This window comes from Pomacea canaliculata, linkage group LG1 (genome assembly GCF_003073045.1).
Source record: "Pomacea canaliculata isolate SZHN2017 linkage group LG1, ASM307304v1, whole genome shotgun sequence".
In the NCBI taxonomy this organism is placed as follows: Eukaryota; Metazoa; Mollusca; class Gastropoda; order Architaenioglossa; family Ampullariidae; genus Pomacea; species Pomacea canaliculata.
This window is the reverse complement of record NC_037590.1, coordinates 1,266,016-1,280,156: the sequence shown is the minus strand read 5'-3', so window position 1 is coordinate 1,280,156 and position 14,141 is coordinate 1,266,016. Positions and strand designations below refer to the sequence as shown.

The 14,141-nt window shown below is 44.2% G+C and overlaps 2 protein-coding genes across 6 annotated transcripts; one reads left to right on the top strand and one right to left on the bottom strand.

Annotated features, from left to right (window-relative positions):
• Nucleotides 1–2,593: 2,593 nt before the first annotated feature.
• LOC112573120 (circumsporozoite protein-like) lies at nucleotides 2,594–5,214 on the bottom strand. Of its 5 annotated transcripts, none has more exons than XM_025253186.1 (4): nucleotides 5,133–5,214; nucleotides 3,849–3,917; nucleotides 3,197–3,308; nucleotides 2,594–2,960 (listed from the first exon to the last, which is right to left on the bottom strand). In XM_025253186.1, exons 2-4 carry the CDS (start codon nucleotides 3,915–3,917, stop codon nucleotides 2,758–2,760), a joined length of 384 nt encoding a protein of 127 aa, XP_025108971.1. In that variant the 5' UTR covers nucleotides 5,133–5,214; the 3' UTR covers nucleotides 2,594–2,757. The 5 variants fall into 5 exon arrangements, with proteins under 5 accessions (XP_025108971.1, XP_025108960.1, XP_025108980.1 ...); XM_025253175.1 differs by lacking the exon at nucleotides 5,133–5,214 and adding an exon at nucleotides 4,409–4,499; XM_025253195.1 differs by lacking the exon at nucleotides 5,133–5,214 and adding an exon at nucleotides 4,409–4,499 and having other exon boundaries at nucleotides 2,594–2,930.
• A 4,726-nt stretch (nucleotides 5,215–9,940) lies between these two features.
• Nucleotides 9,941–13,212, top strand: LOC112558076. The gene is made up of 4 exons (XM_025228270.1): nucleotides 9,941–10,079; nucleotides 10,798–10,868; nucleotides 11,336–11,426; nucleotides 12,116–13,212. The coding sequence occupies exons 2-4, from the start codon at nucleotides 10,806–10,808 to the stop codon at nucleotides 12,502–12,504; spliced, it is 543 nt and encodes a 180-aa protein (XP_025084055.1). The 5' UTR covers nucleotides 9,941–10,079; nucleotides 10,798–10,805; the 3' UTR covers nucleotides 12,505–13,212.
• Nucleotides 13,213–14,141: the final 929 nt, after the last annotated feature.

The window sequence follows — 14,141 nt, the reverse complement described above, 5'->3', positions numbered from 1 at the left end:
TACATCGCCGATACTCACAAGAGAAAAACAACGGAGAAACACCTGGCGTACGACGTGTCACGTGCTCATAACGGTAAACACCCCGACACAATCACTCAATTAAATAAAAGTAATCCACAGTCACAGGCTTGTCTTTATTCTTGACAAACCCACAAAAGTCTGTTTAAAGGTCGCGAACACTTGTTATCGTCTGCAAAGCATTGTACACCATAGCACTTCCGGTGTGTAGATCGAACTTCCGGTGTGTAGATCAAGATGGAGAGTCTAGACATCCACCAAAGTTTGCATGCAAAATGGAAGTTTTATAAAGGAAAGTAATGAAAGAGTTTGGTAAAACATTTGGACTAGACTTCAACACACCTATTCGTGAAAGAAGACGATTGATGCACTAATACACTCTTCACATACTAATGTTATATCATCGTGTGATACGTGGATATGAACTATATCATACAATGCAGTAAAATTAAGCTAACGATCAGTTTAATAATGGTGCACGGGGTATGAAGCTTATAAAATAAATAAACAGCGGACATGTAATACTGGCGGCCATGAGTGGTTCATTGCATGGGGAAGCTGTCGACACCACCAACCTCCGACTGTGGTGTGAAGAAGTCAACATCCTGGTCCTGGTCACTGTTAACGATGAACAAATCGCTGTTTCTAGTCAGCAATCATTTCCTTTGAATTTGTTCTTAATTTAATCCACTGTGATCGCAGGATGTGGAAGACACTAAGGTGGAAGAACAACTTATTCTCTTCCTTGACTCTGACAGTGGGGTTGGTGGAGAGATACACATGATGTATACTTCAGAGTAAGTCCACTTGAGAATAGCTAACTTTGGGCCACTCATGTTCAAGGTTGTATACTTTCCTCTAATGTCTGAAGTAAAACCATTTACTTCTTGAATTGAAAATAGTTTTTTTTTAGATTAATATTTATTACTAACAACTATTAGATTATTTCTAAGTCCATTTCTTATAATTGTATTCATATTTAGAAACTTGGTACATAAAGCAACTCAAAAAACACATTTGGTTTTTAGTGTTCTTAGTAATAACCCTGACAATCAGTTACTAATGTCCATACAACAAATAAAACAAAGCCTAAGTGCGATATGTCTTCACACACTAATGTTACATCATCTGATACCTTTACCATTTGAGTTGGAACAATATCCTACAATGCAGTAAAATTAAGCTAACACCACATGTGAATATTAAAATAATTAGTTGTATTTGTGTATAATAAATTAACTTTTGGATGTATTCTTTGAAAAAATTTAATAGAATAAACTTGTAAGTTATTTAATAATAATAAATAGCACATTTGTATAGCACCTTTTTCTAGCATCCGCCAGACTCCAGGCGCTTACATGTAGGTATGCAAGCACATCATAGTAATTTATTCATATAATAATTAAGTTACATATCATTTGAGTAGTATTAAGCAGAATCTCGTTGTAAGAGACGTATATGACAAACCTACAACAGTCCTCTCTAAACTGACTCACAATCTCTGTTTCTACCTTGTTTGTGGCTGTTTGTCTCTTTGTCTGGGTGTGTCAACAGATGGCAGAGTGGTCTGTCAGCAATGGAAGGGGAGAGAAGCTGGACAAGAAGGCAACAAAGTACAGCAGTCAGTCGATTGATTAATCCTTCAATTATCTCGGGTCAAAGGCCACTACTGGGGCGCGATAAAGTGTGTGTATGTGGGGGTGGGGGGAATCAAAGTAACGAATACTGAAACACTCAATACAGTAGAGGGGGAGAGAGGAGGGTACAGAGATAGGAGGAAGAAGAGACATGAATATATTACGAACACTCACCTTTACACTTAAAGAACTAATGGAGGTGGGACATGTATTATATGTTAATGTGTTATATGTTAATTAGGCTTATCAGTGTTCAAACGTGACATCACGGACCTTCTGGGTGTGATATTTGTATGCGGGTACCTGCAGGATGGAAGGATTTTTTGTGGGGTGGGGGGTAAATAATAATTATGTTTTAATTGCACTCCACTGTTCATTTACATTTGAAAACCTCGAAGAGCAACTGATTCAGTCTCACGGTGTCTGGCAAGTACGATGAGTTGTATACCTCCATGTCAATTAAGGACTCGCTGGAGTTTCTACTTCCCTAATGTGGGCAGTGCTGTATATAATCAGTGAGATGATACAAACGTGGAAGACTGTACTACTTTCTGTTGATACTTCCTGAGTATTTATCTCGACATAACACATATAGTTCACTTCCCTACCATATCTTCCCTACCCTTTTAAGGTTTGTAACAGAAGGCTTGACAGTGGGTTTCCATGACTATGTACACCACATAAGGTTATGTCGTGGGAAATGCCAAACTCTTGTTTCATTGTCAGACCCTTGACACAGGTGTCCAGCTAGATGTTGGTATGCATGTAACCAGCAGTATTGTCTGTTGATATGGACCAGGCGGCCTTTCAAACGTTACATTAAAAAAACTATTTTTTAAACACACTTTCCCGAGCGCACTCTCACACAGGACCCCACACACACACACACACCTCTCACTCACACTCACACACAAACAAAAATAATAAATGACAGCAACAATTGTGAACTTCATTTTTATTGGCTTCTACAAATTTTAGACATCTGCAGTTTGATTAGAAATTGACTTCTGTAAATACTTTTAAAACTGTGACACCACGAATTTTGTTCTCTCGCCGCCTGATCATCTTAGTATAAATATGTCCACAGATTCTCTCCCATCTCTTAGGGCCTTCTTATTCCTCCAGCTGATCTTCCAGATTCTCGAAAGCTCGTTTTACGGCGCCCCTTCCACCTGCAGCATGACACATTGGACTTTAGTCTAGTGGTATCACCACCTGCAGCATTACCACCTGCAGCATTACCACCTGCAGCATTACCACCTGCAGCATTACCAGCTGCAGCATTGTCACCTGCAGCATTACCACCTGCAGCATGACATTGAACATGCTATGGTTTAGTTGCTTCCTTTTTACCTCCACATAAGTTTTCTAATATTTTGTGATACTCTTCATGCAGGCAAAGATTTTCTTAGGATAGTTATTTCTTGGATTTCGTTGACGCATGCTTTCTGATGACATTAACTACCTTTCTGCACTGACTCAGTATTCATTACCAAACATCATGCCATGCCCTTGTTACCCATGGCAACAGGTGGACTTACTTTTGACAGCATCGTCCATCTCCTTGAACATCGTCCGCGCCTTGGCCACCTCGTCGGGTGTGGCGCCGTCAAAGCCCCGCTGCGACAGTCTCGCGCCTTTCTTCCAGAACAGCTGCAGGGAGAGAAATCTGGGTCTGTGATTGGCATCCGGCACAACATCCACCTAGCTTGTCCGTTAACTTGACACGAATTGTATCTGTCTTGTGTGTTTGTGTTTGTAATGCGGGGAGAGATTGCATTTGGCTTGGATATCGTGCTATGAAAGCTCACGTTGTTGTTGTTGTTGTTTGTTGTTGTTGTTGTTGTTGTTGTTGTTGTTGTTGTTGTTGCTGCTATTATTATTATTATTATTATTATTATTACACTTAAAGCTTTATAACTTCGAAAACAAGACGCTTTTTCTTGAGTCGCTCATGTTTTCCCCAGGGCAACGACTTACCCTCGCTTCATAACTATGGCCCCTGAATGTGAGGACGACTCACCCATCCCTGAGTGACACTGCGCACTTAGATGTGAGTGACACTGTACTCATTCAGACGTGTGTGACCCTCTACTCACTCATTCTCAGTAATACTATATTCACTCACACCTGTGTGACCCTCTACTCACTCATTCTCGGTACTCACTCACACCTGAATGACCCTGTACTCACCCATGCGTCCGACTGCTGCACCAACACAGAACAAGTCACCAATACTACAACCACGATGGACAGCTTCATCTGCAGCAAAGGTGTTGTACCCGTTAATCATAATTTTTATACAAGTGGCAATAACTGTCGCACAGCTACCTTATGATGCTCTAAGCTACTGACACAGTGTTGGTGGTCGTCCAAACATCTTTTATCTGTTATAAATATGAACACGTGATGTGTCGTACACACTTTTGTTTACAGCGTATCGTTGTCATGGAGCCTAAATACACAAACGACATGGATTGCAGCTGTCCAGGTACAACGAACACAGAAACAGCAATCATTTGTTATGGCGGGTTCATTTATTATTAACTAATTCGTTTAAGTAACTAAAATAGTTAATTACAATTATACAAGTCCGAGATTTTCATTAAAAAAAAAAAAGAGAACAAGTGTACCAAAGTGTGGAAAAAAGATTGAATAGCAGGTCTTCTATGACACACGCCAGTGAGTACAGAACGAGAGAGAAATGTAAAGAAGAAACAAAACGAAAGAAGTCACACAGACACACAGAGTACCTTCTCACTGTAGGAAATAATGGAAATCGCAAAGTGTGGCGGCTAAACCATTTCGAGAAATGAATGCGGACATATTTATACTGCAAGTGAACTTTAGACCCGCCCCCTTCTGACCCCAGCGTATCGTGGATACATACCTCCTGTGTTTGAAGTGTATCCCTGTCTGTCTACCACTCTCCTCCCCCTCTCCCCTCCCCATCACCATTTGCAGAGGCTCTTCTGCGTTCTGATTACGTAAGGTGGTGCTGAAATCTTTGAGTGTCCTGAGGCAGGAGATGGACATTTGGCGAGTACATCTGCTGGTGGACCGACTTGTCGTCGCCCTGCATCACCCTCGTCATCAGTGAGATGTGTCGCTCGGCAGCACCACATCGCCTCCTCCATTTTCTTTTATCTCCAGGATTTCTTCTTCCCATAATACAAGCATTTATTTTAATTTCAGAGACTTGTTGGATAACCGAGTAATGTATTCGTTCAATTGTTAATCAGATAAAATCGCACTTTTTCCCCGTTTCACGCGTGAACCCTTTTCTTCCCTCTCGTCTTGATTGGTTTCTTCGATTTCTCCCAATCATGTTATTATTGTTGTTGTTGTTTTTATAGTTAATATCATTTGTAGAGCGCCATGAGCTTGCTTTACTGAAACATTGTTGGTATTGGACAAGGCGTTGCTTTACTGCCTGTGTACTGTACAATACTGTCTGTTGTACAATAAACTTCTTACCGCCTGGTGTCGCTGTACAGAGGACAGGATCCACTGCACTCGTGGCACTCAACTTAATCAGGTGTACTCTTCCTTTCGCGGATTAAGAACTTTCTAAAACCGCCTGTCTTGTGGAGATTGGGCAGGGAGGAAGTCTCACCAGCGATTACTGCCCTTGTGCTGGTCATTAGCATGACAAGACGGGATGAGCCGCGCCTGAGCCTATCTGTCTTCCTGCACCTGCACGTGCCGTGTCTGTCAGGCCCTCGAGAGGCTTTGTGCACGTCGTCAGCAGCTGCTCGTGCTGGACAGGAAGGTGATGGTCGCCAGAGTCCTGCTCACGTGTACCCCACGCCGCTACACAAGGCCCGCAACTGAGGAACAAGGGGAGAATAAACGACAGCGAGCAACATGTTTATTTGTACAGCTTTCGTGTGAATTTTGTTAACCACGGGTCTTCGGAGACCTCAACCGCCCACGACACACCCACTCACACACACACACACACACGCACACTCGTACAAACACACACACACGTACACCTGGACGCCAGTAATATCACACCTCTGTGTTTTGATGATGTGTAGCAGTGAATATGTGTAAACATCGAGTGAAATCTCGGATTAACTACACTTTGTACTTAGCTGTAGTGTCGTGCAGTTAGCCCTCATTCTCACTGATGTCCAGTTTCGGGGAGAAGTGGGGGATTCTGCCAAGGTCATTTGGGTATTTATAACATCAAGTTGCCGGCCAAACAAAATTCTCAGTTTAAAAATTAGCAATTAGCAATTAGCTTGCTGTGTTTGGGCCAGCTGTAGTTTTCCAGTGAGTGATAAGACTTTTACAACATGTTCATCAGCCTGCCTGCCTCTGGCTGCCCCCTGAGTGACCACAGTGCAGACAGAAGGACGAGAAGCACACGTGTCCGTCCCCTCATGCACTCGTGTGTGTCCTGTCTGTCCCGTCTTTAACGTTCTCGCTTGTCCCTGGAAATTAACATGATATTTACCATTCCATCAGTAGAAGTGTACTTTGTTATTAAAAAACTCAAAGATTTCTTGAATTTCGAGTCTCGCCTGCGGCTACCTTGGCCGGACCCGACCAAACGAGTTCAGGGCCTGGTTCGTGTTCCCCACCTTTGTCGTGTACCTAACATCGTCCAGTTTCTTTGTTTGACGACAGAAGGACGACTAAGATTTATTGATGAGATGGTGTGAGTGGTTAACGCGGCTCTAGTATAGCGAATATTATGGTATAATATCTAATAAACTGGCAGGACGCCGACTGCCCCGTGGGCCCGGCTTCTCGTGCCGGGGGTGAACACCAGCCTCCCTCTGGCTGTGACTAAGCTGCCCCACCCCTTTTTTCTTATGCTTTTCTTTTTTCTCCCTTACCTGGCCCTTTCATCTATATTCTTCTTCTAATTAACAATCTCTCTGTCATACTACAGTTTTATCCTTCCTGTCTTCTGTCTACACTGTCTTTCTTCTGTTTTCCTACCATTCCTTACTTTTGATGTAATTTTTTTCTCTGTGGCCTTCTTTAGGCCCTTTGTTTGCCGTGCAGGGCTACCCGTGTCGGGGGAGGATGGGATCCTAGAGGTTAAGGTCCCTGATGGATTGCGGCCCATCATACCAACACACCTCTTTGGCCTGGACTTCTCCTAGACGGAGCCAAGCGGCAGGTCGTGTATTGCCCTAGCTTTGCTAGAAGGCTGTGGCCGGGGTCATCTGGTCTTCACACTGGGGAGGCCAGAGTATATTTCCGATAACTCCGAAAAATCTACCCTTTTCTGTTTCTGAACTGCAGCAGGCCCTTCAGAAGTGCAAGGACTTTGCACCAGGGACAACATTTCTTATCAACTGCTGGTCTCTTCTTCTCCTTCTAGACATCTTTAACTTTACTAGTGGAGAGAGGCAGTCGTGGTGCCCACCCCAGCACCTGGCAAGGATCCCTGTGATCCCAACTCTCACCGTCCTATCGCTATCAATAGTTGTCTGTGCAAAACTCTAGAACACACGGTGAATGCTCGGCTCCCCTGGCATCTCGAATCTCAAGGTCTCCTCTACAACCTGCAGTGTGGCTTCAGAAAATTGCCTTAGCAGCCTGGGCCACTTGGTCCGTTTGAAACTTTTGTCAGGGCTGCGTTTGTGGGCAAAGAGCATGTTTTAGGGCTGTTTTTTGGAGAGGGCGTACGATGCTACCTGGAAGCAAACGTATGCCACTCTCATCAAGAATTTTCTTTCACATCGCCTTTTTCAAGTTCGAGTGGGGTCTATCCTGTCTGATCCCGAGTGGGGTCTATCCTGTCTGTTTGATCCCGAGTGGGGTCTATCCTGTATGTCTGACCCCCAAGTGGGGTCTATCCTGTCTGTCTTACCCCCGAGTGGGGTCTATCCTGTCTGTCTTACCCCCGAGTGGGGTCTATCCTGTCTGCATGCCTCTAACGCCGGCTACAGCTGTGTAATGCTGTACAGAGGTGGAGACAGAAAATGGCTTCAAATTCTCAGTCAGCATGCATCCACTTGTACAAACTGCGAGGTATGTTTACAACTCATCTATTTCTGTGCCTGTTGGTGTAGATGTGTGCCCGTTGTTCTCTGTGTTTGTTAGTTTTAGGTTGTACCGTGGCACCCCTCATGTCCTCTCCAGCAAGTGAAGGTCCAACACTGCCTCAGACAGACATTACTGACATCATCAGCTTGACCAAACCTGTCATCATTCCCAGATGCCTCTTGTCCGTCACTGGCAGACCTTCAACAGGATTTGCATTGAACTTGAATAAAGAATTAAACCCCTAAAGCTCTTTGGTAAATACTTCCAGGCTTAAGGAATAATCCGTAAATAATAGTTAATAACTTGTACCTTTGTGTATTTTAACTTTCTCTTCTCTTGTCTTTGTATATCAAACCTTGTTATTGTAATAGTCTAGAATTATCGTACCCATCAACTTTTGAGGCAAGGGCTATATCTAAAAAAAATATTTACTTTTTCCACCATCCTCGGAAATTGTCATTCATGTTTCTATGCAGGCGTTGGAACCCTTCACCTATTTCACCACGGCCTACAGGACAAGTATGATAAAGATAAAGTTCAAGTCGGGCAAAGTTTGTCTTTGACTGTCTATAACAAACTTAGTCAAGCGTCCTCTATTTGTTCCGTTGATAAGGTCTTTAAAGTCTTTTTTATTCTTTATATCACATTCAGTTTCCAAATTATTAAAGCACCTCTTTAGCAGAGTGTCTTAGACAAGTGTTTAATGGAAACAGAAAGTAAAAAAAGATGGGTTGTCTGTATGCTGTTACAGACATACTAATCCTAGTATCCATGGCTGACCTGGGGTCAGCATCCCACCACCCACTGCAGCTGCTGTCAGGTTATCTGGAGTGTCTGTGGTGTTACATACTAACCCTAGTACATGCCAGACCTGGGGTCAGCATCCCATCACCCACTGCAGCTGTTGTCAGGAATCCTATCACCAAGCTGTCGGGGGACATTCTGTAAGCTTTCGCCACATGTTTACTGTCATCTGAAAGTACATAACTCTGTTCAGAATCTAACTTTCTTTACTCGGAAGGAAACACAATTATCAATATCATAAGATTAATTATTGTATAATATAATAATATTAAACAATCATTATGTAATTAATACTAATAATAGTCATGCTCACCAACTTGCCGCGCGATACTGACTTTATTAGCCCCAACACATCTCAGTCGCATGGACTAGTAAACTAGTGAAAGGGATTTCTTTGTAGCCCTTCTCTTTTGTGAATATGGTCAGAGAAGGAACAAAGTGAAAGTCTAATGGAAAAAACTCAGAAAAGTAGGGTGGAATGGTTGAGACTTCCATCCTATGCTGTAACAATTTTGCAACAAAATTCAACCACATTTGGTTGTTGTAATCAAGGAAGGAATCTGTGTTAACCAGTGATGGTTGTTGTGTTTGTTACAGAGTGCTTATATGTTTGCTCAGACACGTTGCATGCTAATAATATATTTTTCCACACGTGCATGTGGTGTTTGTTGGCTTTTAAGTGACAAACTTCTGTCACAAATGTATTGACCTCAACAAGTTTAGCAACCTACTCGACCCTCAACTACCCAGCTATCGCCTAGTGACCTTTGTGCACCCGGTCCCTGCGCCTTAATTGTCTTATTATTAACTTCCTAGAATATTCATTAGCTTGTGTGCATGGCAGGTCTTGAAAATGAGTCAAGTCTCAGGTGGCAAGTCGACTGTTGACACCACACAACATTGACATGTACTTGAGACCAGCAACTGTATTTTCAAGATTTCACAGAACTCAGCCCCTGCAGCAGCTTGGCAATGATGGAGGCTTTGCACGGACCTCGGCAAGGAAGGACAAGACACGGGGCCTCATACACAGTCCCGTGTTTACCAAACTGGGCAACAACCGGGGGATCAGCCCGCCTGTGAGCCCCGAGCCTTTGCCACAGTGAAGCTGGCGAGAGTCAGTGAGGTGCGGAAAGAGATAAACAGAAGACTTCCCCTGTCCTCGCTATCACCAGTAATCCACAGGATGTATGTGCGACTTATCACTCGACACTCTCGCTAGCTAGTCTCACACTCTCAGACACGTTGCAGCAGAAGTAAAATGCTGGCCTAACGGTCCTAACCACTCACACTGACAAGAACCGTTGTGACGTCGTCAGCTTCTCTTCCAGCAGCGATTGGATGGAAACGTTCAGGTGACGTGAGTCGTCATCCAATCAAAAGTAGCTTCGTCAGCGACTTGCCGCTGTAGCTGGTTTTGTGGACAACCCCACGGCTGTCTGACGAGACATCCACTGATGTCCCTATAAGGAGGCAGCTGTCTGGAGAGAGAAGTCAATTGTTTACAGAGACCAGGAAGGTGCCGAGACTGTCTGCTGTCACAAGGTGAGCGAGTGAACTCTGAATACAATAAAACTCAGGTTACACATACAGGACAGCCATCGTGCGGTGAGTCTGTGAATGATAGTGTCATTACACTGCTGGTGGTCAACAATTTTACTTCCGTACTAAATTGTGTTTGTTAGTTTACCTTTTAGCATCTCATAGCAAAATAAGACACTGGAAAAACTAAATGTGGCGAAACTTCAAACGCACGAGGAAGATGTGGCAGTCGTTTGAGAAGTGCGTTCAGTTTAAACAGAGATGGTGGTTAAAAGTTCAACCAGGTTAGTGACTGGGAAACTGCCTGTCCCCCAGCAGCAGATGGAGCCCGTTTATCCGGGGAAGATCAAAGTGACAGGAAGGGAGGAAGGAACAACTGCCTGCATTCCGTGCTGACTGTGCAATAGGACAGTTAACACCACGACCCCACATTTCGAACTTTGTCATGCCATTAAAAATAAATTACAGCCACTAAATTTTGAGCTTGATGACAGTTCTTGTCAGGGCTTCTGTCAGCAGCTGATGTTATTTTGTGGGAGTTCGACAAGGCAAGCTTCCAGATTCAGGTCAGGTTAGCCTCACACACAAGCACACATACACACAGGTACACACAGTGTCCAGGCAGTGGTGACAGAGTGAGGTAGACCCTTGCACCCACCAAATGTGGCGGAGTTCTGAAATGTTCTAAAACAATGAAGATAGAAAGCCTATTGCATTCTATTGCCATGGCAATGGTTTCCCCTTTCCTCGCTGCTTTTGCTGCTGATGAAGAAATGTTTTTCAGATCAGAAGATGAAGATGACTATCATCGCTGTTGTCGCCACCGCTGCCGTGGTGTTGCTGGCCTCCACTGAGGTGAGTAGCCAGTCACTAGTGGCAAGGGAATGTGAGAATGTGACCATGCAATGACCATGTGAGATGTGAACATGTGGGACATCAAGGGCGCCAAACCAAAGCCTGCTCCTGCTGACCCTTGTTTACCTGACAATGGATACAAAATAAACAAATAAAAACTTGACCGTTCTTCACAGCGGAGATTAGACGTGCAGTGCAATGACAGATAACAACAAATCGTGTATTTTTTTTGAAATGCATAATTGATTAAAATAACTGAATAATAATTTAAAATCAGAATACTTGACAGGAAACAAAACGCAGTTCTTATTTGGACTAAACAAATAAATGCTAATTATTGTCCACGCGGAGACTATTGAGGTACTCGCAGCAATGGTGTGAATACTCAGACCATCTTTAGCTTACCTGGCTGTCCACAAAATAAATATATCAGATGATGGGTGACAAGGTGCTGCTGACCATTGCAGGTCGAGGCTGTAAAGATAACGGATGCCGACAGGAAGCTGGCGGATCTGATCAACAGGGAGGCGCTGCTGAAGACGGAGGCCAACGAAGAGAGTAAGTGTGACGACAGGACGGAGGTACAACCTTAGTGTAGTGGGGGGACCAATCACTGGTAGACTAGTCAGCCGCCATCACTGGCAGTTGCCGCATATCATCTTTCAAAGAAGTTTATGAAAAATTTTGTCTCCTGAAAGCTCCGCGTGTTGCCTTCTTACAAGAGAACTGTCGTTGATGTTCTATTTGTTGGTGCTGGGAATTTGGTACTTATTTATATATAGAAAGCTGTGGACTCTTGTGTGGCGGGAAAAGCGAGGTGAACAGTTCAAACAATGGGGTAAGTGCTGGCTCACTTGTCTAACTTAACCGCCGCGTATAATGGGTACATGTGAGATGTATAGGTCTCCACACTTCTAGAGCATTTAATCAGAACTTTAATAAACTTATTACTATGGCGGTTCAGATGGTCATTAAGAATTAATTTATGAGTGTTAGCATGACTTAGCTGAGAAGTGTTAGTTGTCTGTAGTGATATTTATCTTAGTTTTGTGTGATTGATATTAGCTTAAATTTTAATTCCCGGTTTATTAGAGGTTTGTACCGTTGCCGCGAGGGTAGGAGTGCTGCACCACCACACGTGCTCATCGTTGGGAAGCCGTTGATGTGTTAGCATGTCTGTGATTCATGCTAACAGCTCGTCCACTGCCTTCACTGCATTCATTGCATGCTGTCTGGTGTGCTTGCAGTTCAGGACAAGCTGACTCCCAACGTTCGAGGCTTTAGTGACGACAACGCCGACGACAGCCAGCCGTCAGACAGGGACCTGAAGCAGATGCTAAAGAACGCCGACGATGACGCCAGCAATGATCAGCCCAGCGTCCGAGCTGCGGACGATGACGACAACAACCCGCCCTCACTTCGGGAAATACTGAGAGCCGCCGATGATGGCGATGACAACCAGCCCTCCCTCCGTGAACTCTATGAAGCAGTGAGGTCTGCTGATGATGGCGATGACAACCAGCCCTCGTTCCGTAAGCGCCGCGAAGCAGTGAGATCTGCTGATGATGGCGATGACAACCAGCCCTCCCTCCGTGACCTCTATGAAGCACTGAGAGCCGCAGACGATGGGAGATGACAATCCACCCACACTCCGCGAGCTCCACGAAGCACTGAGAGCAGCAGACGATGGAGATGACAACCAGCCCTCGCTCCGCGACCTCCAAGAAGCACTGAGAGCAGCAGACGATGGTGATGACAATCCACCAACACTCCGCGAACTCCAAGAAGCACTGAGAGCAGCAGACGATGGAGATGACAACCAGCCCTCGCTCCGTGACCTCTATGAAGCGCTGAGAGCCGCAGACGATGGAGATGACAACCAGCCCTCGCTCCGTGAACTCCACGAAACACCGAGGGCTGCAGACGACAACGACGACCAGCCGACGATGGAACAGATGCGCGAGCTGTACATGGCTCTGCGCTCCCTGGAGACGGAGAACGAGCAGGAGTAGTCACAAAGATTATAATGCCCCACGGCACTGTCAGGTCACCATGGTGTCTGTCTTCCACCAAAAAGCTTTGCACAATACTGCTTCCAGACCTCCAGACCTCCATCCTCGGGACCACACAAGACAACTTGCAAGCAGCATCACAATCAGCTGAATTTTCTGATTTTAAACTGCGGTATTCTCAATGCTGTTTTCCAAATAGCTAAAACGAAGCCATCAGACGTACTTAAAATTATTTATATTGTATATGTCAGAGGAAATAGTCTAAAAAAATTAGTAATTAAATGAATCATTCCGCTTTTATTTATAAAAATACAGTTTGTTTCTCCTTCCCAGTCTTGTTTTGTTACAAAATTGGAGTGTTACCCTGTTTCTTGGGGGTTTTTGTTGTTGATGTTGGTGTGGTGGTGGTGGTGGTGGGGGTGCTTTTCATACGATTCCCCACCTTTCTTCCTTTTTTGTGCTGCTTCTCCTCTGTGAGTCAGCAGACTGATGCAGTCAGCTGACAGTTCAAATTATGGAAGCAATGTATTAAACAATTAGAATAAGGAACGCAGACATGCAGACTGAAAGCCAGAAAGAAAGAAAAAGAGAAAGACAGAAAAGGAGAAAGAGGACGTTCCTATTAACTTCTGTTGTCACCCAAACCTCTCACCAGCACTCGTGCCGGTGGCCAGCATCTCTGGATACCACAGAGAGTGGCAAGCAGATAATAACAGGGCGAGAAGGACATTGGAGTGTGCACGACCCCAGTGCCCAGGTAATTTCCTCCTAACGAAAACTGCATGCAAGAGGGAGGGTAAGCATGGGGCTAATGACAACAAACATACCAACTAAACACTTGCTATGCACGTGTGGTCAACATTCCTTGTGTTCTTTGAAGAAATTGGTGCTCAACATACAATGACAGCGGAATCTTGCAATCCTGAATCTCTCACCCTTCCTCCCCAAGACCGTTATATCTTAGGTCCTTACTGTCACTACCTCAAGAATTTTTCTCGATGAGAGTGGTAATGTTTTAAACAAATAAAATAAAGGAGCTTTCCTAATTTTTCAAAGATTGGGTTGTGGGAAAAGTCAGGGCGTGTTTTTCTAAGGGCAATTATTTATATCAAAAACACGGATATCGCCATTTTCCCAATAACCTTTTGCCATCTTGCAGTGATATTCATTCCTCAATCTTAGAAGGACCTGTCTTTATCGGCAAAAACTGAGAAAGGTGTTGATTTAAAGCCTCGTCTGAACTGAACGTTGTAACCTCTAA